Here is a 24,323-nt window from a genome sequence, read left to right as displayed (position 1 = left end):
TCGCAGGGATGCCAACGTAATAACATGCGTGTCTGAATTTTAACATTGTATTCCTACTTTCCTACCCTTTTTTTATAGATGTATTTCCACGTTCTCACTAGTTTTAGCTTTTATAATTAAATTTCTTACACATTCCTTTGGAAGTGAGATTCATTTGTACATGTTTGATAAAATGTCTCAACAAAGTTGATCACTCCTTTGTTCATAAAATATTTAATATACCGTAAGGGGTTAATTTTTTAAAGGATGTTATTTTGGGTCAAATTAAAGTTATGTTTTTGTTGTAGTGTCATGTGTAGAAACATAAAGCTTCTTTGTTTATTAGTTGATTACTAGTATTTGGTGGGTGTGCTTGAGTTTCAGCCATTAAAGCTATGCATTTTAAAGATTGTTTCTTTTAAATGCATCTAAATTTGTATTATATGCTAGCTTACTTGAAATTTTCAAATTTTGGTACTTTGTAGTGGTTTTTTTGTTGTTGTAGTTGTTTAGTATACCATTGGTGGTGGAATTGGAATTGGAATAGTAATGCATTTACTTTAGTAAAAATAGAGGGATGAGGTGCAAATATACTTGGTAACAAAGAGATGATGGATTATTGTAGTGGTGGCAGTGGAGGAAATAGTGGCAGGGGCATATAGGAACCAATGGATTACTGAACTTTATTATTATTATTATTATTATTATTATTATTATTATTATTTATTAAGGAGATTAACTGTCTATTATTATTAATTAGTTTGTAACCTCATACATATGCATTAATACACTTAAAGATATACAATAAGATGAATAATATAATTCTTTTATATATATATATATATATATATTTAATTTAAATACTATTGATAGTCATTTTTATATTTTGTTAACTCTTTAAAAAAATTTGTAAGGATATTATTAGGTATAAAATGTAAATTGCCCATGTTTTTGTTAAAAAAAAATTATTGTGAAGCACTTTTTTTTTTTAACGACTAATTTATTCTAGACTCTTTAGTTTTTGTACTTAATAACTCATTTGGATGAATATTTATGATGTGGTCCCACATTTGATTCTAAAATAAAACTCTTTAAAAATAAATAATTTAGGACACATGACACAAAATTGGAACTCAAATTTGGAATTTTAATTTGAGTTTCTCTCAATTTCACTTACTATTATATATATGGATAAGCTAACATTAGTTGATCAACTAACGTTCAAAGTATGATAGCTAACATTAGTCATGAAAATCAGTAATTATATGATTATAAATAAGCTAACAATGCTCAATAAGCTAATCATAAATCCATATAATTTATTAAAAATATTTATAATTAGAATTTATTCAAACCCACCTACCAAAAAAAAAAAAAAACTGATTAGTGTCATACTTGCTTTTTAATAGTATAGAGAAACAAGTATATTGTAAAATAAAACATAGTCATCATACTCACATATGGAATTCTCTCAAAATAATTGCTTCCTTTCGACTTGTTTCTCAATTTGAGTGGCAAAATTATATAGAGACTTGTAAATAAAATTAGTTCCGTTTGAGGCTCTCACCCAACCCTATTGGTCTCATTGCCTAGATATTAAAAAAAAAATCCAACAGTTAGGGGTTGCTAGGTCTTGATACTCTCTTCTTAAAAATTTTATAAATTACTTGTTCCAAAAATTTAAGCAAGGAGATATTTATAAAGAAACATGTACAACATTAAATAAAACATATCAAGGAGATATTTATAATGGTTGGTCCCATACTCCCATTTGTGAGTTTTCGCCAACGCCACCATCTAATGATAAATACTAAAATACTACACGCAAAACCTTTTGACTTGCCAAAAACAATGTATGGGATTTAAAGAAGACAAAAACGATGGGTACCCAGTACCCAGATATGGATTTGGAGAAAGACAAGGCGGCAGTCACGAATACCCACTAGCAAAAGGTGACAAAACCAATACCCAATTATAGGAAAGTATAAGAGCATCCGCAGAATCTCCATATTTTTGTATTATTTAGAGAATGAGTTTTACTTTTTAACTATTCACTTTTTTAAATACACTTTTAACAGATTCTCTATCACATTCTCTATTTCATTTAAATATTATTTCTTCATTCATTATTTATTCTTTTTTTAACTACACATCTTCCAACATTTTTTTGTTCAACACCTAATTATTATAATAGGAAAAAAGCATTTGAAGAGTGAACAGTAGCTCATCAGACTTGATGAGCTACTGTTCATGACCCAAAAAAAAAAAAAAATCTAAGAATAGAGAGTCTATTGGAGAGCTTTTTTTGGGTTTCACTCTCTATTATAGAGAGAATTTTGGGTTTACATAGACTATTGAAGATGCTCTAAGGTGTTTCAATATTACCAACTCACCATCTGAATTGGTGTTTTCCAAACCAATAATAAATTGACATTAGCTTAAAAATATAACACATCAGTTTACTGAACGACACCAATAAAATGACAAAAACACCCTTAAAAAATTTTGAAAGCCCCGCCTCTTTCTCCCACTTTTCACATCTAAATTTAAAAAAAAAAAAAAAAAAAAAAACTAATTTCTTCTCTTCCTCCCTCTTACTTTATTGGTCTTTTTGGAAGTTTAAAAAAGGAGGGGGAGTAGAGTAGAGGGAGGTAGAGTAATTCAATTATCTTGTTTGGAAGTTTTTTAAGAAAGAAGGGGGAGGGGTTTGGAGGGGTTTCAACTACCTCTAACCCCTCATTTTTAATTATCTCAAATTGGAGAGATTTGGAGGGAGAGTAGAGTAGATAAATTATTGACTAAATAAATTTCTCAATTTACCCTCTCTAAATTAATAATAGACTAATGTTGCAAGTCAATTTTCAAATAGGGGTAAATTTGTCTATTTTAATCATTTCCTCTCCTCTCCATCCTAATTTTTAAAACATTCAAACAAGGAGAAGGGCTAATTACTCCATGCCCTTTTACTAATTTTAAAAACATTCAAATAAGGTGGAGGGGAACCATTCCCCTCTACTCTCCTCCCCACTACTCCCCTCTACTCTCCTCCTTCTCTTAACTTCCAAACAGGCCATATATCTCCCTCCCCGCGATCCTCTCCATTCTCTCTCTCAACCCAAACTTCGATTATGCCGCTAGTGCACGACACTATCCGGCATCTCCAATTCCTATGAGACCGACCCTAATTCCTCTATTTTTAGTGGGCTCCATTGCCACTTCCTTCTAGATTTATTTCTGATTCCCTTGCTACTTCCAACACCAGACATGCAAGAAATTTTTTTTTCTCTAATTTTTGGTTGCCTTTCAGTTTCTTTTCTAAAATATTTTTTTGTATGCTTCTTTTTTCTCTAAAATTACAGGTGGCTTTTAAATTTTTTTTTTTTTAAAAAAAATCCAGATGCACATTTGTGTTTAGAAAAGGAATCTTGATTCTTGAACAATCGCAGGGATGCCAACGTAATAACATGCGTGTCTAAATTTTAACATTGTATTCCTACTTTCCCACCCTTTTTTTTATAGATGTATTTCCACGTTCTCACTAGTTTTAGCTTTTATAATTAAATTCCTTACACATTCCTTTGGAAGTGAGATTCATTTGTATATGTTTGATAAAATGTCTCAACAAAGATGATCACTCCTTTGTTCATAAAATATTTAATATACCGTAAGGGGTTAATTTTTTTAAAGGATGTTATTTTGGGTCAAATTAAAGTTATGTTTTTGTTGTAGCTAGTTTCATGTGTAGAAACATAAAGCTTCTTTGTTTATTAGTTGATTACTAGTATTTGGTGGGTGTGCTTGAGTTTCAGCCATTAAAGCTATGCATTTTAAAGATTGTTTCTTTTAAATGCATCTAAATTTGTATTATATGCTAGCTTACTTGAAATTTTCAAATTTTGGTACTTTGTAGTGGTTTTTTTGTTGTTCTAGTTGTTTAGTATACCATTGGTGGTGGAATTGGAATTGGAATAGTAATGCATTTACTTTAGTAAAAATAGAGGGATGAGGTGCAAATATACTTGGTAACAAAGAGACAATGGATTATTGTAGTGGTGGCAGTGGAGAAAATAGTGGCAGGGGCATATAGGAACCAATGGAGGGTTGTGATAGTGGTGAGATAGATATTGACCATCTGCTCCTTCATTGCTATTATGCACAAAATCTATGGTCTCTGGTGTTTTCTTTGTTTAGGATACATTAGGTTATACCTAGAAGTGTCTTGAAAACATTGTGTTCTTGGGATGTGATGTTTCTATTTTTTGAATAAGAGTTTCATAAATAAATAAATAAAATAAATAAAAAATATTGAATTATGGAGTAAGTTGAGAATGAGATATTGTTTTTGTTTTCTATGTGATTTGGATTGGCATTCCCTTACTCTTTTCAATAAGAGTGGTTTTACTAGTTTGAAGGTTTGAGTTGAGGAAGTGAATAGGAATGAATTTGTTCATTTCCACATCTCCAATGTGGGGATGGATCCTTCTCTTGGTCCTTGCAAAAAAATGTTTGGCAAGATAGTTCAAACAACAGTTTTCAATGTTTAAACAATGAAAACTAAGAGCCGAAAAAAAAATGTTTGGTAATGGATTTCATTTAGGAGTGTTTGAGTTAAAAGTTTCTCACTTTAGGGTATTTGAACATTGAATTTAAAAAATTCCACCTACCACTTTTCAGTTTTCAAATAACATTACTCAATGACACTTTTGTAAATATTTAGAAATGTGTGGAACCCACTTGATTAAACCTAACATAACCCAACTCTCTCTCTCTCTCTCTCTCTCTCTCTCTCTCTCATCTTTTTCTTTTTCTTTCTTCACTTTCATATTTCTTCATCTCTCTTCACCTCCATTACTTCTCATCTCATCTCTCTCTCTCTCTCTCTCTCTTTCCAAATCATAGCAAAATCATATGGAAAAGCCAAAGTAGACTAAAGAAAATCCAACCTCACCAATTAGAAAAAAACACAAACCCAGATTTCTTCATCTCTCTCTCTCTCTCTTCCTTTTTTTTTTTTTTTTTTGGCAACGGATTCATTAGTTTTTTAGAAGAGTAATGACAGTGGGTTCCTGGGATTTTTTTAGCAAACGATTGTGTTTTTTTTTTTTCAAGAGGAGGAAGAAATTTTTTGAAGAGAGTAGAGGAAGAAGAAGACCAAACGAGAATAGCACAGAAAATTCTCACTCCTCTAATAATTATTAATAAAATAATTGTACATGTTAGAAATTTATCACTTAAAAAAAAAAAAAATACATACACATACCATACTCACAATTATATTTTTTATTCACATTTTAAAATATGTTATTTGAAATATGGTACCAAACACATTTTTTGCATTATGAGTATTTTCTACATGTATTTTTACAACACTTTTTAAATTATAGTTTTCACATCATTTTGAACAACAGTACTTGAAAGCTACTACCAAATAGGCCCCAAAAGTGCTTGTTTTATTTAGAAGTAGTGTAGTATCATTTTATAATTTATTATTTTGTGTGATTTTAGGTGATATACTGATGCGAAATCAATTTATTTGATCAAACGTCATCTATTAATGAAAGTTGTTCATTCATCCTTTACAAAAATATCTGCGTAGTTCGGCTTTTTGTTTGATCAATTTTCCTGATGTAGAATTATGGTGATCTTATGGCAATAAATGTGGATAATGATCTTATGGCAATGAGTGCAAATTGCTAGTTTGCTACCCAGTTGGGCTTTCATAATGAAATGTATAAAAAGGTCCTGTATTGTAAATAAAAAAATATCGATGAAATGTGTTAAAGTTTCCTTGTTATTCTAAACTCTTTCCCCACTTCTTACTCTCTATTCCGTACAGTTTGGTTCCCTCGAAGAACCATTGCTTTCATCTAGAACCAATTAGGTTCTTATTAGGATGCTGTTTGTATATTGAGCTCACTAGTTACTACTGAACTAAAAAGATGTTGTAGGCTCTTTATTAGCAGTTTGAGATGAATGGAGTGCATTTGTTTCTTATATTAGTTAAACAATAATCTTTTCTATTTCACTTTCATTTTAGAAGAGTCATTCGTTTTATTATGTACTTCTAGCATATGGTTCTGTCAAATGCTTTAAAGATCATTAGATAATTCTCAAAAAAAAAAAAAAAAAAAAAAAAAAAAAAAAAAAAAAAATCATTAGATGATTGAAAACAATTATGCTTTCATGGATGGTCAATTAAAATCAACTAAAGGATTCTACCACTAAGTTTTTGAATTATGATTGATAGCTTTTTTGGACTAGCTGATTGTTTAGAATTGTGCATTTCAATATAAGTCTTTTTCATAAATTCGGTTGCTTAACAATTAGAAGTAAATAGTATTAGGATTAATGTCCTAAAATCCTATTATACGATGCTGTATATGATATTATGTATGACATTATGTTATAAATAATAAAGTTTTTTTATTATCTAAAATAATGGTAGCATGAATATTTGGACATTATCATATAATCCTTAAAATGCATAGTATGTGATTTAGTCACAGAAGATATAAATCATAAGTTATTTGTAAACTCAAAATCTTAGTTCGTAATCGGTGATGAAATTGAGCATTTCATCTGTGAAGACTATAACGTGTCAACTAAGATGGTTTGTCTTGATTATGGAAGTGAAAATTTCTAGTTGATATATTGATGTGTCTTAAGTATATATTAGATTTTTAAATATGGTTCGTTCCCCAAACTTTTCAAATATAAATTAGATTTTTACCCTTAAATTTACATAAAATTTTCAAAAGAAATATGGTTAGCCCCCTAAACTCTTCATATTTTTTGTATGACACTATTAAATTGGTTCAATTTTATATTTGTTATTATTTTGGCCTCCCATTCATAAAATTCTAGTTCCACCCTTAGCTTAGGTCAAGAGTTATGGAAAGAGTTATTATATGTGTATTTAGGAAATAGCTATTATTTAAATGTAAAATTGACACTTAATTCTAATTGTATTCAATCTAGTTGGTATATAGTATGATTTAAACATTAAAACAAAAGATGGAATCCAATATATTGTATGAAGCTTAAACACTTTTAGAAATATGCAAGGAATAAAATTATAATTCAAATGAGTGGTACAAAGAGTCATATTGAATTTCATGAAATGTGATGTATACAATGATGCAAAGACACAATACACACGCACACGCGATGAGACTGTAATACCAAATGCAGCAAAGAAAAAAAAAAGTAATACAACTGCTATTTTTGAATTGTATATCATCTTTCTCAATCAGAATCAGATATCAACACCAGCATCCAAACAAACACTAAAGTCTTTTCTTTTAAGAAGAAAACAAACACCAAGTCTAATTTGAAGATAAGATAGGAAACTTTTAGCATACACAAAATTAGAATGCTCATAAGAAACTTTTAAGCTAATGCAGTTAGTATCCAAAATTTGTCCTTAAAAAAAATAAGAATAAGAATAAGGTTCACAAAAATTTAATCATAGAAAATAAAATAAAAAAGATAGGTTCCGAGTTTTATTTATAGCAGTAAATTGGAACATGTTTTTGGTAGCATCACTGCATCAGAAGTACCAAAAACAGAATTAACCATCCTATTATTTTTCTAGGAAGTGGCTTAGGTACACAAATAGTTCATTAGCTTTGGTGGGGTTAACTAGTTCCGCCGCATGATAATCTCCTTCAGTAAATTGTGTTTCCACCTTAATACCTTTCTTCTTAAACATCTCTACCAGTTTCTTTTGACTGTCAATCAATTGGTCTCCATCACAGCCCGTCACCACAACCAACCAACCCAGCTTCTTGATTTTATCAAATTCATCACCCACCGTTGGATTGCAATACTCATGGTCACGGTCAGATCCAATTGGCAAAGACATTTTCCACATCAGATCAGTACTGCTTAGAGGCAAAACTGGATCATCAATCAACCTCAGCTCTGATTCACTCCTCTGTGTCGCACCAAAGAATGGTACGTGCAACAAAAGCCCTTTGATCTTCAATGGTTCAAGATCATCTACGGCTTTAGATACGCGTAGCCCCACGTGGTAGGCTATATTGCCACCAGCACTAGTACCCATTAGATAACACTTGGAATAATCAACATGGTCACGTATCATTTTTTCATGTGTAGTCTTGATCCAATGTAACGCTTCCACTGAATCATCGTACGCCGCGGGAAGGCGGTGCTCGGGAGCGAGGCGGAACTCAACGGAGACGACCACGGCGGAGAGTTGATGTGCCATGTTGTAACAAAAGTCATGATTAGGTGTGGAATCAACATGTAGAATAATAAAGCCACCACCATGGTAGTACACGATGAGAGGAAGTTTTGCGGTGCTAGTGTTATTATCTAGGGCTTGACGGGGTAGGAATATGCGGACATAGGTGTTGTGTTCTGGGTTGAGAATTACATCTTTGGTGATCACAGGCGTGGAACCATCGTGATCATCAGGAGCAGCAGCGGTTCGAGGAAATTCGTAAAGACGTTTGAGAGTACCATCGTCGTTTTCAAAGATATGGAGAAGCTTAAAGGGATCAATTGGCTTTGTAGTTTCTTCTCTAGACATGGTATATATTGAAATATGTTTTTTTTTTGAGAATCTTATATTGAAATATGTTGATCAAGTACTGTGTTGAATAAAGTAAGTGTGGCTCCCTATGCTTTGTTTGTTTATATATAGATAAGATACATGTGGTTCCCAACGCTATATTAGTTTATCAGCTAACGTTCAAAGTACAATAGTTAACATTAGTCATAAAAATCATTATCCACATGATTATTGGTACGTTTGTTAACAGATTTTTAGTACCGAAGTTTAAGTGTTGTAGAAATATGAGTGTATTTAAAAATGTTGTAAAAATATGTATTTTTTTTATGAGAAAAAATTATACATATTTTAATATTTAAATACTAAAAACTATTGATTAAACAATTATACCAAACCCTCCTTATATTATTATAAATAAACTAACATTGTAGGTTAGAATCTCTTTTTCTTTTTGGATGTATTTAATTTTGTACCGTACCGTCCAATACAACAAGAATTTGTCATGTCGGTACAGAAACACTTATGTTTCGTACCTGTTTAAATACCGATTCATACCAAATCGTTCCGATCAAATGGGGATACATATCGGATTTTGGCCAAATGTTATATCGAACTGAAACAAAAAAAATCAAGTTTCACTTTTCAGATCTAATAATCTCTCTGTAACTTACTAGCACATGCTTGCTTTGCCGTCGTCTTCAGTTCATTTCCGTTGAAGTTGTGGCCACCACGTTGCCGTTGCTGTTCTCCTCCACAGCTCCACCTTCTTCTCCTTCTTCTTTGGCTCGCCCAGCCCAGACTGTAATAGTTTTTATTTATTTGAGAAATGATATGTCTACAATATTTTTACAACAAATTCTGAGTGACAAATTGTTACTAGTTATTATTATTGGGGTAAAAAAATAATCTTAGCGTTAGTTTAAAATTTGAACCAATAACAATTAACCACCTATAATTTATTATAAAAATATTATAAACGTAAAATCTCTCTTATTTCTTTTGCTTCTTCAAATGTCTTTTTGACTTGTTTTTAATTCTTGGCTTTTAGTTTTGAGTGTTTTAGTCTTGCGTGTAATGTGCCTGACAACCCACGTGAGTGTCACTTCAAAATTCAAACTTTAGCTTTTTTATTTATTTTTTTAATAATAATAAAACAATAAGTTTCAGATTTTGCGTTATTATTTTAGACTTTTTAGTTTTTAGTGTCCCTAGCTAACCGCACTTAGTTTGAGTGTTTTAGTCTTGCGTGTAATGTGCCTGACAACCCACGTGAGTGTCACTTCAAAATTCAAACGTTAACTTTTTTATTTATTTTTTTAGACTTTTTAGTGTCCTTAGCTAACCGCACTTGAACGTATGATAATCATTATCATTACTAGTCTGCTTAGAGTTTCTTCAATTTTTTTTTTTTTTTTTGTAAAAATTAATAATTTATATTTATTATAATTTAAAACATTTGTTGTAATTTAAAATTACTATATTTTTCAATTATAAAAAAAAAAACTAAAGGTGTAATGAAAAAATATTTCACCACACATAATTCTCATTACACCTTAGGTTTTTTTTTTTTTATTGAAAAATGTAGTAATCCTTAATTATAATAAATGCTCTAAATTATAATGAATGTAAATTATTAATTTTTACCAAAAATTTGAAGAGCCTCTGATGCGCGTGCTGGTTAATTATTCTTTATCATTATGCTAAGACAAACTTTTCACATTAAATAAAAGGACAATATTAAATTTCATATAATAGGATATTTACAAAAAATGTTCATTAACAACTGCTTGATAGATTGACTACCACTTCGCTCCCCTGAATTCACCTACCATGCAATCTAACAAAATTGTTGATATATCTGTAAACACAAATTTTTCCCAATTGTAGAAAATTAAACAATTGAAAAGAAATATGGTTTGCAAATAATAATTTGTATTGATGAATAATAAGTACAATCTCTATTTCAATTCTTTTACAAAAGAATACCCTCTGATTCTATCTTCATTGAACTTGACTCGAACAAGGAATCTTCTTGACTTTAGTTGAAAGATGGATTGAACGGTCTCCACAACAAATCTCTAGCTTTGAGCTTATTAGAGATTTATTATTCTTCAAGTCTTTGAATATGAAGGCTTTTAGGTTGAAGTTCTTCGGGGTTTTAGAAACTTGATCCGTTGAGCTTCAAGGATTTGAGGTTTATTGAAGTTTATGGAGGCTTTTTCAGCTTAATTCCAATAGAACTTCAAAGAACTTATTTGAATGTTCTTTGTGTGTTCTTGAGACAGAATTTCTCCAGAACTTTGATGTCTTAGAAAAATTCTTCCCCTGAAAATGAGAGGGGATGTCCTCTATTTATAGTGATTTCAGAGGATAAGCTCCACTATGAATTAATATGTTTGAAAGTATGTAGCAGACTTTTGATTGGTCCAAATTCTTCTTAGAGATAACTATCTCTATTTATCTATTTTGATAAAGATCATATTTTGATAAAGATAATAATCAACAAAGATAAATAATTATCTCTATTTAATTTATTTAATAAAGATAATTATCTACCAATTTTGAATAGAAAATTTATCTTTATTTTATTTATTTATTTATTTTAATAAAGATAATTACCCATAAATTTTGAATAGGAAATTTATCTTTATCTTGTGGGCCAAATGACACATGGCAAATTTTGATATGCCAATGTGATGCCAATTTGGATGACACATGTCATCATTTGATTTAATTAATTTAAGGACATTGATTCAGAATTTGCCATTAAATTTTGATGTGGCATTTTATAATTGGCTTAAAATTTTGCCTCCTACAATATCACCCTAAAAAAATACAAAAAATAGAGAGTAAGGCTTAAATGTAAGAAAAACAACAAACAAAAATAATAGGAGGAAGACAAAGCATCACTTATAACACATACACTAAAATAATTAATCTAACCCAATAACCACAAAAAAAAAAAAAAAAAAAAACATAGACAAAAATATATATCATTCCCACTCTTTATAAAAGAGTCATTAATTAGAGAAAATATTAAACAATTATCAAATTGAACAAATAAAAGAAAAGATTAAAAAAGAAAAGTGTGGTCCTATTTTGTAAGCAGTATTTTCGTGGGAGTTAAAAGAATTTTATTTTTTCCTTTCAAACTCTAAATTACATAAAAAAATAAGGTTTTTTTGTTTTTTTTTGGTTTTTTGGTTTTTTTTTTTTCTTTCTAAACTCTAAGTTAGCATTCAACTAAATATTTTGTTGAAAAAAAAAATCAAAAAGTAATTTGAGTTCAAATAGAACTCATATTTTTTCTTTGAAATATTCACATTTAGAAATATGAGTTCTGTGGGAGTGAAAGGTCAGGAAGCCCATATCTATGTATATATTGGGCCAAGGGCCCAGTCCGAGGAAGAACTCTTCCTCGACCAGGCAAGGCTAAGGACAAAGGGAATGGTCTACCATTAAGAGCGACACTCCGAACCATTCCATGGAAGATGATAAGTATTAAGAAAGAACAGGACAAAGGAAGACATGAAAATATCTAAGAGAAAACTGCTACTATTGCAGTAAATGCTCTGCAATTAACTGAACCATGCTTTTCAGCCTTTACAACCACTCCCAAAGACTTTAGGGAGGGGCTGATAGGACAAGTATCAGCACTATCAATCTAAATCTACATGTGGATGGTGGAAATGAGAGGAAGATAGTACAAAATAAAGGAGAAAGTGAAAAAAAAGGGGGGGGGGGGGGGGGGGGGGGGGAGCAATCTGGGTGCTAGACTTGTAACAAAGCCTTAAGAACAATATTTCAGAATCAACATTCTCGGATAAAATCAAAGGATGTCTTTCCCTAATAAACTTATGTTATCTTTCTTTCTTTACCATCAAAACCTATCGGTCGATCATCTAATTCGCAAAGATCCAAGTTTCCAACCCATTCTTTACAAGTTAATTGTATTGGGCTCATTGGACCAAGACTCCATACATTTTGGGCTTGGACCTCAAATTGTGACCCTACAATTGGCGTCGTCTGTGGGAAAAACTGGTGTTTTAGCGATTTGAACGCTCAACATGCCGAGGAAATGCAGTGATATATCGACCGTTGGTGGAGGAGACCATTTGGGACATGGTGCATGCTATGCGGAGGATTGCTCCGTGCGGAACAATATCGGGGGCTTTTAATATCAAATACATATCTAGTGCCTCTGTTAAGGGCTAGGTTCTCACGACATGGTGGCCGAGATTGCTGAACCCTCGTCAGGAGAAATGACAGAAGCACAGCACATAGATGGAAGGTTAGTTGACACGGTCTCACTGCGTGGGATCCTTTGTCCAAAATGGTACATGTTGATGGCACTACAAATCAAAGGTGATCCAAAGTGGGGCTAGGTATGACATCTCTTTAAAGTGCTTAAACAAAACCTAACGCATGTCTGGGTCCTCGGACCAGATGCTTGGGGGAAATTAACATTACAACATCTCTTTAAAGTGCTTAAACAGAACCTAACGCATGCCTGGGCCCTTGGATCAGATGCTTGGGGGAAATTAACACTACGCCATCTCTTTAAAGTGCTTAAACAGAATCTAACGCATGCCTGCATCCTTGGACCAGATGTTTCGGGGGAATTAACACTACGACATCTCTTTAAAGTACTTAAACAGAACTTAACGCGTGCTTGGGTCTTTGAACTAGATGCTTGGGGGAAATTAACACTATGACATCTCTTTAAAGTGCTTAAACAAAACCTAACGCATGCCCGGGTTCTTAGACCAGACGCTTCGGGGAAATTAATGCTATGACATCGTTATAAATGTTAAACAGAACCTTAGTACACGATGGTCCCCTCGGATCACTTGCTTTAAATTCCACATTTTTTTATGGTTGCACTGTTCGCAGTATAGAGCACACGGTTATTTTCTTGATGATTTCTACATAGTTAACTTATTTAAAGTTAGCGGCTGGGTGCTACTATTGGTTTTGATAAAGTCAGGGTGACAACTTTTCGTTACCGTCAATAGCATCAATTCTAAGTCCCATCTAAGGGAAAAATAACAACACACCCATTCATGAAATAATTATTGCAGAAAAAGGAGAGATTCATAAAGTAAAAGTGTAGCCCTTTTTTATTAAAATAAAGGAAAAGTACATCATATACAAAGCGGCCTAGGTAGGCTTGTTTTAAAGCTAACTATAAAGGAGAAAGCTCATAGGAATGGTTGATCCATAATCTTGTTCTAGCAGCAATCAAGCCAGTATGGATGGTACCGGCGATGAGAAAGAAGAAGAAGCGAAAATGCTTGATCCACAATCTTGTTCTAGTAGCAATCAAGCCAATATGGATGGTACCGGCGATGAGAAAGGAGAAGAAGCGGAAACGGTTGATGGGAAACGCTTGATGGACCCCTTTTCTCCTAACTACAAGATGTTCTACTATCAAGGCTGAGAAACAGGAAACCTGTCTATCCTTGTCCTTGTTGATTTGCTTGATCAACCTTGGGTCGTTTTCACATCTGTGCATATATGATATATGTTGCTAGGTGAGACCAAAGCTTTGCCGCACCAAAAATCTTATGCGATCTACACTTGCTTTAGGTCTTGGCCGAAGGAGGAGGGACTTCTTTCTTGCTCGATTGAAAGGTAGGAACGTCTTTGGCCTCTACTTCCCTTGCCTTAACTGCATCATCTTGGATCTTGGCGGCATCCTAGGTTTCTGAGGAAGGCTTGGTTTCCTTGCCCTTGCCTTTATCCTTAGCCACCCCATTCCCTAGACTTTGATCACCATCTTGGCAGGGTCCCTGGGAATGCCTAAAGGGTCAAGGACTTGAGATTCCTGCAGAACTCAAGGATCTCTAAATGAGGAAGGGGGATTCCCCCAGGGTGTCTTATATAGAAGGCGAAATCTAGTGGAAATTAATTCGCCCGAAATTCAAAGAAAGAATTACGAGCAAGATAAATTCCGCTCAATTTCCAAGAAATCCTCAACCATTGGATCTACATCACTTTGTAAAAATATTAATGAAGGCGCGCCTCGTGTACCGAGACGTCAGAAACGCGACTTGGATAACTAAAAGATACCTTGCAATCAGAAGTGGCGTAAAATGGGCGCGAAGGGGTTACTATCACATTGTGATCCTTCCTTCCTCCCATGGAGAAGGAAAGAAGAATCTCGATGGGCTATTGTGGGGGTGAAAGGCCAAGGAGCCCATATCTATGTATATGTTGGGCCAAGGGCCCAGTCCGAGGAAGAATTCTTCCTCGGCCAGGCAAGACCGAGGACAAAGGGAATGGTCTGCCATTAAGAGTGACACTCTGGACCATTCCATGGAAGATGATAAGTATTAAGAAAGAACAGGACAAAGGAATGCATGGAAATATCTAAGAGAAAGCTGCTACTATTGCATTAAATTCTCTGCAACTAACTGAACCATGTTTTTCAGCCTTTACAACCACTCCCAAAGACTTTAGAGAGGGGTTGATGGAATAAGTATCAGCACTATTAATCTAAATCTACATGTGGACGGTGGAAATGAGAGGAAGATAGTATAAAATAGAGGAGAAAGGGAAAAAAGAAGGGGGGGGAGCAATCTGGGTGCCAGACTTGTAACAAAGCCTTAAGAACAATATTTAAGAATCAACCTCCTCGGGTAAAATCCGAGGATTTCTTTCCCTAATAAACTTATGTTATCTTTCTTTACCTTCAAAACCTATCGGTCGATCATCTAATTCGCAAAGATCTAAGTTTCCAACCCATTCTCTACAAATTAATTGTATTTGGCTCATTGGACAAAGACTCCATACATTTTGGGCTTGGGCCTCAAATTGTAATCCTACAAGTTCAAATAGAGAATTCACGTTTAAAAATATGAATTCATATTTAAAAATTTTAGTCCTGTTGGGAAATTTAGACCCTAGTTGATAGAATTAATAAGTTTTAAACCCAAGTTATTAATTAGATTTATTATGAATAAAATTTATTAAAACAAACAAACATCAATATCATGTCAAAATCATGCAGCTGAAAAATAAATAAGACAAGATATGATGACCTAGGAAAACCAATGAAACAAACTAGTTTCACAGTTAAAAACCTGGGGGGAAACCTTCCCGAAAAGCAATTCACTATAGTAAAGAAAAGTTTCAGATCTAGTACAAAACCTTTGTCCCTAGACTCTACAATCCCCATAGATGAACTCACAACAGAAACCTTCTACCGCTTCAGAACCTCTGAACTCTTTAATATATGAACGCCACCCTTTGATGCACAAATCCCAGTACATGACTAACCAATTACACGAATCCCAGCACATGACTCACTCACCAACTTGAAGAAGAAGAATGTTGGCTGCAAAGTTTCACTTCATCAATAATGAAGATCAAGAAGCACTTGGTTACAAAACCCTAAGGTGCAAAAGACGCAGTAGCTTCTTTCAGAGAGAATAAGGTATCAGTCACCTTTTTCATATGTTCTTCTTGTATTCTTTTATGTGACGGCCTCTAAAATAAGCCTTATATAGGTCTAGGGTTATGAGAAAAGAAACCCTACACAAATACAAAAACTTGGGCCGAAAATCAAATTTGGAAATCTGAATTCCTATAACCTCGATTGATTGGGAGGTGTTGAGGAGGTGTCGAGCTTTAAACTTTGACAGATACAACTATCGAGAAGCTATCGAGGAGCTATCAAGGAGACATGAGCTTTCTCGATCGATCCATCAACTATCGAGAGCTGTCAAGATTGCGATAACAATCAACTGAAGAGCTCGATAGATAGCCTAGCTGTCGAAAGGTGTCGAGAAGGTGTCGAGCTATCTGTCTGCAGGTGTTGAGCTATCTATCCAGCTTTAATGAATAGCCCTTTTTCACTTGTTTCTTGGTCTAATCTTCATGGCTTTAATACTAGACTTGAACAACATGTTTCTTGAAGTATTAAACACATCTTAGATCCACCCAATTACAAGTAAAGTGGGTTTTGTCAAAAGATTAGCCAATTACATAAACTAGTGACATATATTTCTAACAAGTGAATCACATATGTCCTAACAAGTCCAAATAGATATCAAATAGTACTCATATTTTTATATCCACGCTTTTAATATGAGTTCTAATATAAGTTCAAAACATTTTCATGCTATTATGAGTTATATGACTTCAAAAGGTGAATATAAGTTGTTATATTTGAACAAAACAATAGGAATATAAGAAAACGTGACGTGAAAATGTTTTTTTCTTTTTTAATTTTTATTTTTAAAGATAAGATAATGATATGGAAAGGATAATGATAACAAAGTAAGGAAACCAAATACAGGAAAGCAAATACTAAATGACAACTCATAAAAGCAAATGTAATAGAGATAATTCAATACGCTTGGGGCGTTCTAAATAGAGGTCATAAAAGATACTTACATTTTTGTTGCTGACTACACTTCAAGTCCAAAGTCCAAATAGTTTGTTGGAGATGGAGGACAGAACACACGAAAATCTTGAAGATCAACACCCTAGTGCAAGTTCCTCGAAGTTATACCAAAATCTTGAAGATAAACACCCCATTGCATGTTCCTTGAAGTTTAAATACCAAAATCTTAAAGATAGGCACCCCAGTGCTCGTTCCTTGAAGAAATATGTGAAATAAATTAATGGTGAGGTTGAAATATAAGGGGTATTTTACACAAATATTTGATTTGTTTCTAGAAATAAGAAGTTGTTCATGAATTAGAAAATCAAAATAGAAAAGACCAAAGTATATTGACATACACATACCGTTGAGCAGGAGCAAATTTGAGTAGAGCAAATAGAAAAAATAATGATAATGGTGAAAAGAAGATTAACAGAATTGAGAGAATTGGAGAACTGAAGAAGAAGCAATTTGAGTTTAAAAATCAACATGAGTGTATCAGAAGTGTGGTTCTATTTTGCAGATAGTGTTTTACGTGGGAGTTTTCATTGAGAAAAATGATCCAACCAAATTGTGGTGATACGGTTAGCAATTTGAAAACCAACAGGAGAGTGGTAGTGTCTAAATTTAAGGGATATGGATGAAAAGTTATAATGATAGTTTTATTGTATAAAAAATAAAGAAGAACTTTTATAATTAAAAAATAATAATAATTGTTATAAAAAATAATAAATAAAGAAGAATTTATTTGAAAAAAAAAAAAAAAAAACGTGAAGGGAGTGATCAGTAAGGCAAACATGAATTCAAAAGAGTGAGAGAAAAAAAAAAGAATAAAAGAGTGAAAAAAATAATAATAATAACCAACTTAGGGGAAGTTAGACATGGGTTTAAAAAAAATGAAATAGATAAACAAAAAAAAAAAAAAAAAAAGGATAAAACTTAATAAAGGGTAGATAACTTTTTTTGATAGAAACATGAGTTTTTTTTTTTTTCATTAGGTTTTCTGTTTTTAATTTTTAAAAAGAAGTTAAGAAAATAGTTTAAATAAATTTAATATATATATATATATATATCTATTTAGTTTTTTTTTTTTTTTTTGGATAAACTTGAGGATGTTTTTTTTTAAAAAGAAATTGATTTGAAGATAACTTTTTTTAAAAGGAAAAAAAATAATAATAACAAACGTATAGTTGTTTTGAAATTGAATGAGTGGGTGGGAAAGTGACCCTATTTTGTAGAAAATATTTTAGATGAGAGTTAAAGATATATTTTTACTTTACTATCCTCAAGTTTTGCTTCTACTTAAACGTAGGTTGTAGGGGTATTTTGGAACATACAAAAATCTGGTCCAAACAAGTACAACCCCTTAAATAGTAGTATAAATTATTATGTTACGTACTATTTAAGTATATTAATATTTATATTATTATCAACAATGGAATAACGTTTTAGTTAGAAATTAAGATATTAAATAAAATATGGATTATATTTTGAAATATTATTAATAAATTGTATGGACTTTGATGGACGATGATAGAAATAAATAATTATTTACATAATGTATAAATTAGCAATAATTTTGAAATTGTACATCAGTATTAATTGATACTGAAATATTTCGTTTATTCAACTAAATTGAAACAGTCTCCGATACAGTATTGACTTCCTATTTTGTTTCTCAAAAAAAAAAAAAAAGAGAAGAAGTTAACATTAGCCCGTTTAGTTAGAAATTTCTAATATCATTGTTTAAGTGTTATGAAAATATGTGTGGGTTAAAAAGTATTGTAGAAATACGTATTTCAATGTTTAAACACTGAAAACTGTTGTTTAAACAACTGTACCAAACACTCCTATATTATTATAAATAAGCTAATATTGTGTGTATGTTAGAACCACTTTCTCTCTCTTTTGTGTGTTTGTTTCTCAAAAAAAAAAAACAAAAAAAGAAGCTAACATTAGTCATAATAGAACATTATTTATATGAATTTTTAATAAATTATTTGAACATTCCAATGTGAATATGTACGATAGCTACTGTGGGGGATTTTTTTCCGCGCACACTCATTGTCCGCTTTGGGGAACCAAGCCCGCACGGTTTTGTCCTCGGCCCCGAGTATGGGAAGACTTTGAGTGTAGTCCCACACCGGTTGGAAAAGCACCCCACGCATGCCTTATAAGCCCTTGGAGCAAGGCATGGTGTACCACTCGTCACACATTTGTGTGAGTGGTACACCATGCCTTGCTCCAAGGGCTTATAAGGCATGCGTGGGGCGCTTCTCCAACCAATGTGGGACTGCACTCAAAGTCTTCCCATACTCGGGGTTGAGGACAAAACCGTGCGGGCTTGGCTCCCCAAAGCGGACAGTGAGCGTGCGTCGAAAAAAATCCCTCACATATAGAATTTTTGTTTTTGTTTTTTTTTTTTTTTTTTTTTGACCCTTAAAATATAATTTTGAACACCTTGAACCTAAATTTTGTTTAAACCCAATTGAAATAAACTTGAAATATGATCATATTAGAGCTATTTTCACAATATTTTTACAATAAAGGTTAAGTGACAAATTGTAATTGACTTTTTATTTAAACCCATAACTGACATCATTTTTTTACATACCTTTAACAACTTGCCATCTTGATTTTATTACATAAATGTTTTGTCAGTAGCACTACTCTTAAAATTGCTCATTTGTTAAAAAATAAATAAACATTATCTCTGAACTCTGGCTTACTTTACTGTTGATGGTAGAATGAAACTGTTTTTTTCCTGCACTTTACTTCTTCATCAATAAAAAAAATAGACCACTTGTACAACCAACTGATCTGTATTTACATCTATAATTCTTTTTTCATTCTCTCTTTCTCCCTTCTATATTTTCTTTCTATCTAATCAAGTAGTTTGATAAGTGCTCTATAGTTTTTTGAGTCCAAAAATTCTTTTAATGCTTGCTCCAATTCCAAGAGAATGACCACATGTGTGGTTAAAAAATCCATACACTTCAAAAGAAAAATCTTATATAAGTTATTATTTATTTTCCTTAGTTTAACATTTACTCTCAGACCTACGCTTAAGTGTGTTACTATTTCTTTTTTATCATATATTTTTATTTAATTGATATTACATATGATTATAATATATTATTAATTTGACAAATATTATGATTAGTTATTTATTTATATGCATTCTATTGTTGTTTTCTTACCGATCTTTAAACTATTAATCATTTTTTTAGACTATTTTACAATATAGTTGTATTGTATACTATTTAGAATACTGTGTTAGATTATTGTATGTAATATGACAATTGTATATACAAAAAAAAAAAAAAAATTAATCATTTTATTTTTTACTCCCTTACAACAAAATCCTAGCTCAAGACACTATGGACCCCCCTAAAAACAAATCCTGGAGCCGCCACTGAGCATGTACTAGGCTATACAAGTGTTTACGAGGAGCTTTAATTATAACTTGACTAGTACTTTTGGGGTATAGTGTAGATGAGACCAACGCTTGCCATAGGTCATGACACTTACTTTTAGATTATTCTTAATTTTGGTTGTTTCTTTTTTGGAGGAATTTGGACAGGACACCCTTCTGTCTATTCTGCCTATATGGAATTTATAGTAAGTTGTTCAAAAAAATGAAAGTGTAAAAGGTATTATTTTGTTACCTTTGTGAATTAGGCATCAGAAATAGAGGTGGGGAACTTTTGTTGACTAATGATTGTTCTCTCTTTCTGGAACATCCTCCCATAAAGTTCAAATGTAGTGTGTTGTTAGGTTTTTAACTTTGCTTGATCCTTGTAGGAGCAGTTGTACAACTTGAGGTTTGGAGGTCAGTGCATATTTGTTATTAATTGAGCTTAAGCTACAAAATGTTATGAACTGGATTTCTATCGAGTCTTTAAACAGAAATTTAGTCGGATTTGAGGTAAATAGCATCCTAGAGCCCTTTTTTTATTTATAATTTTTATAAATGACTAACCTCGTAGAACGTGAGAGAGAGACGAGAGGAATTTGGGTTAATTCTTCTCGCCTTCATTGATTCATTCCTTTCCTTAAATAATCATACATGCAGGTAATACATCAGTTAATTTCAAATACAACCGATAACAAAATACAAACTAATAACAATGAATAAATGATTATTGGTAGAAGTTCACTTTAAATTTGGGGTACTGTAACTTCTCAACCAAAAAAAAAGGTACTGCACCCCATGGTAGAAAATCAATTTAAAATTGGGGTATTGAAAAGTAACCCATTCTACTAAAATTCACAATTATGATATCACTTGTAACAAATTTTGTAATTTAACTCATGCAATTAACATGAGCATAAAATTTTAGTTTATTATTTTTAATAGTCAATTGGGTTATGGAATGTAATTTACAAACTTTGTTACATAAACCCTAGCATTTTGTCACTCGTCCAGTTTCTATGAAAAATATAGGATAAGAAAACAAAATTTATATGTTTCAAAGGAAACCCATAAAGTTGAGAACTCAAGAACTAAGCCCAACATCACTATTTCAGCTCTTATTAGTCGAGCATTATGAGGGCGTTTGGACTCAACTTAATCCTACGTCTATGTTTTGCAACACGTTTTCAGTTCTTTTCTTTTTCTTTTTTCTTTTTTTTGGCACATGAACAGTGATTTTACTGTTCGGGAGACAATTTTTACTGTTCACGCACTGTTTATCACTGTAGCAGCACTGTTCATACATTAAAAAATATTAAAAATGGGTCCCACGACACTATTTACACATTTAAAAATTATTTTGCTACAGTGTTTTCAGTTTTCAGTTTCAGCAACAATAAGTTCAATCCAAACGGACCCTATGATTCCTCGAAACTAAAACATCAAAACGAGATAGAATTAAAAGCTTTGTACCCTTTATACATTAATTTTCCTCAAATTTCCTTGCAGCCAAACAGAAAATAGTCACATACACAAAAAAATGTTTAGATGAATATATATATACACACACACACAAACACACTTTCAGGTGATCTTTGTGGGATCTTTTAAGTTTCTGAAACCAGTTCCACTCCATCATCATCATCAGCCTCAACCCCTAAGACATCCAAAGACCAAGTAGTGGTGGTAGTAGCACCAAAATCCATACTACTGGCAGTAGGACGATCATCTCTGCTGTCAGGCACTCCATGACCCATTTATCGGATCTTGGTTTTTGAATGATAAATAAGATGATGAGAAGTTTCTAATTCCAAATTGTCAAGAATCGTATCTGGATGCTCTAGTAGACTAAAAAAAGTGCATAGTTAACAAGTAAAACTAAATAAATAAAATAGAAGTTTGAGCTGAGTACATCAATAAAGATGATTGCGATCAGTAATAACACAATTATATTCAATTGATATAAGATAATCCATCAACTACAAATTTTAAGGAAAGAGATCAATAATACTAAACAAGAGCATACTTGCCCCCCTTAACCCCACCCTCCACCCCCCCCCCCCCCCCCCAAACAACCCACACAGGAGGACTTCTAGACAAAACTTCATTTTTAAAATCAAATTGTTTAAATGTAAACAAAATAATAATGACCTAAGTTTCTTACATTGGGAACCAGAAAAATAAAAAAGCCCTCTCTACTAAAATGAGCCTAATTCAACTATTACAGGCCCAATTCTAGGGCAAACTCAGCACAAAACTCCAAAAATTAAAAGGAGAAACTTCACAGCTTTCTAATCAACCAAGCAGGAAAAAAAATCAACAAAATTGATTACAACCTCTGAGTTCATCAACAATACAACCATAAAAAAATAATAATAATAAAAAATAAATAAAAAAATAAAAAATAAAATTCAATTTTCAGATTTTGAAAGGGTTGATGTAGTGAGAGGGGGGAAGGATCACATGACTGCTCTAAGAGAAGGAGACCTCTCTCCGAAGGAAATGACTCAATTTTCTTCTTTCCGTTTGATTTTGAATAATGCTAATATGGTACAAATCAATTTCCATGAAGTGCAAATAGCAACGAGAAAAAACCATGCAACCAATTAGTTCCAAGAAAAGCCTCCAAGAAGTCACTAATTTTCAATTTTCATCCCTGCATAAGTTTGGCAGATACCATATCTGAACATCTTGATTTCAGCTATTACTAGTGCTGCACATTATTGAATTTCTGGTATATAGATAAGGTGGTAATAAAAGCATGACTCTGCAAGCAAGCCCATTTTAAACTTTGAACAAACCCAAGAAGGTTTAACAACACCTGTTATTACATGCTGCATGGCCATGGTTTAAGCATTTAGGAAAAGGTTGACAAGAAAAAAGATACAGTAATATTTTCATCAGCTAACATTCCACACCATTCTTAATTAAACTAGATACAAGTCAGCTACTTTTACCTTGGGAAGATACACGTCCAAAACATGGCCAAACTGACTGGAATGCAACCGCACATTATTAAAGTAGCTTCAATTGGAATACATCCTGTGAAAAGCCTCTTTCCCCACTTAGCAGCTGAACTCATCAATGGCTTAACAGCACAGTCATCAGCAGAAGCAGAACCAACCACCATTTCTGGAGGCAAGTCCTCTTTACTTCCGCAAGATAATGGTCATTTCACTGGCATCTGCCAAGTTACATGAGCATGATCTGCAGGAGACGATCTGCCCAGTTACAATAAGGACATCCTTAATGAGTGTAAGCAGAACTATTGATGTCCTGTAAAATGGAACACCAAACCAGAAAATGCAAAGATGCTTGGGAAATTGAATGTAGTCATAGCATCTATGTGACAAAGTTTCTTTGGCTGCTTCATTTACTAAGGTATGTTCAATAAACCGCCAAAGAACCAAAACATTAAGGATCCGTTTGGATACAGCTGAAAACTGAAAAACACTGTAGCAAAATAATTTTTAAATGTGTGAATAGTATCGTGGGACCCATTTTTAATGAAAAAGTTGCTGAAAAGTGAAATTTGTGGGTCCATGAACAGTACACGATGTGCTGTGATTGGCTGAAACAAATTGGAAAAGTCAAAATTTGCGGTTACTGTTCATTGAACAGTACATGAACAGTAACCGCAGCACTCAAAAAACTCAAAAACGCGTGGAAAAAAAAAAAAAAAAAAAAAAAAAAAGGAAAACGCAGACGCAAACGCCCTCTAAGTACCCGTTGCATACAGCTTATGCGCATCTGCGTCTGCATTTTTTTTTTTTTTTTTGAGAAGCAGGTTTCAGCTTTTTCAGTGGGTCTCATGCACTGTTTATGAGACCCACAAACCTCTTTTTTCAACAAAATTTTCATTAAAAATGGGTTCCACAGAACTATTTACACATTTCAAAATTATTTTACTACAGTATTTTCAGTTTTTAGCAAAATAAGCGGTATCCAAATACACCCTAAGAATATTAACAACTGTGGTTCTACTAGCATTAAGTTTAGTATAA

At 32.6% G+C, this 24,323-nt stretch overlaps 1 protein-coding gene across 1 annotated transcript; it reads right to left on the bottom strand.

Moving 5' to 3' along the window:
- Positions 1-7,454: 7,454 nt before the first annotated feature.
- LOC115960432 (carboxylesterase 1-like) lies at positions 7,455-8,608 on the bottom strand. The gene has a single exon (XM_031079337.1). The coding sequence runs from the start codon at positions 8,531-8,533 to the stop codon at positions 7,562-7,564; it is 972 nt and encodes a 323-aa protein (XP_030935197.1). The 5' UTR covers positions 8,534-8,608; the 3' UTR covers positions 7,455-7,561.
- Positions 8,609-24,323: the final 15,715 nt, after the last annotated feature.

This window comes from Quercus lobata, chromosome 9 (assembly GCF_001633185.2).
Source record: "Quercus lobata isolate SW786 chromosome 9, ValleyOak3.0 Primary Assembly, whole genome shotgun sequence".
NCBI classification, from domain to species: Eukaryota; Viridiplantae; Streptophyta; class Magnoliopsida; order Fagales; family Fagaceae; genus Quercus; species Quercus lobata.
This window is presented reverse-complemented; position numbering and strand designations above follow the sequence as displayed.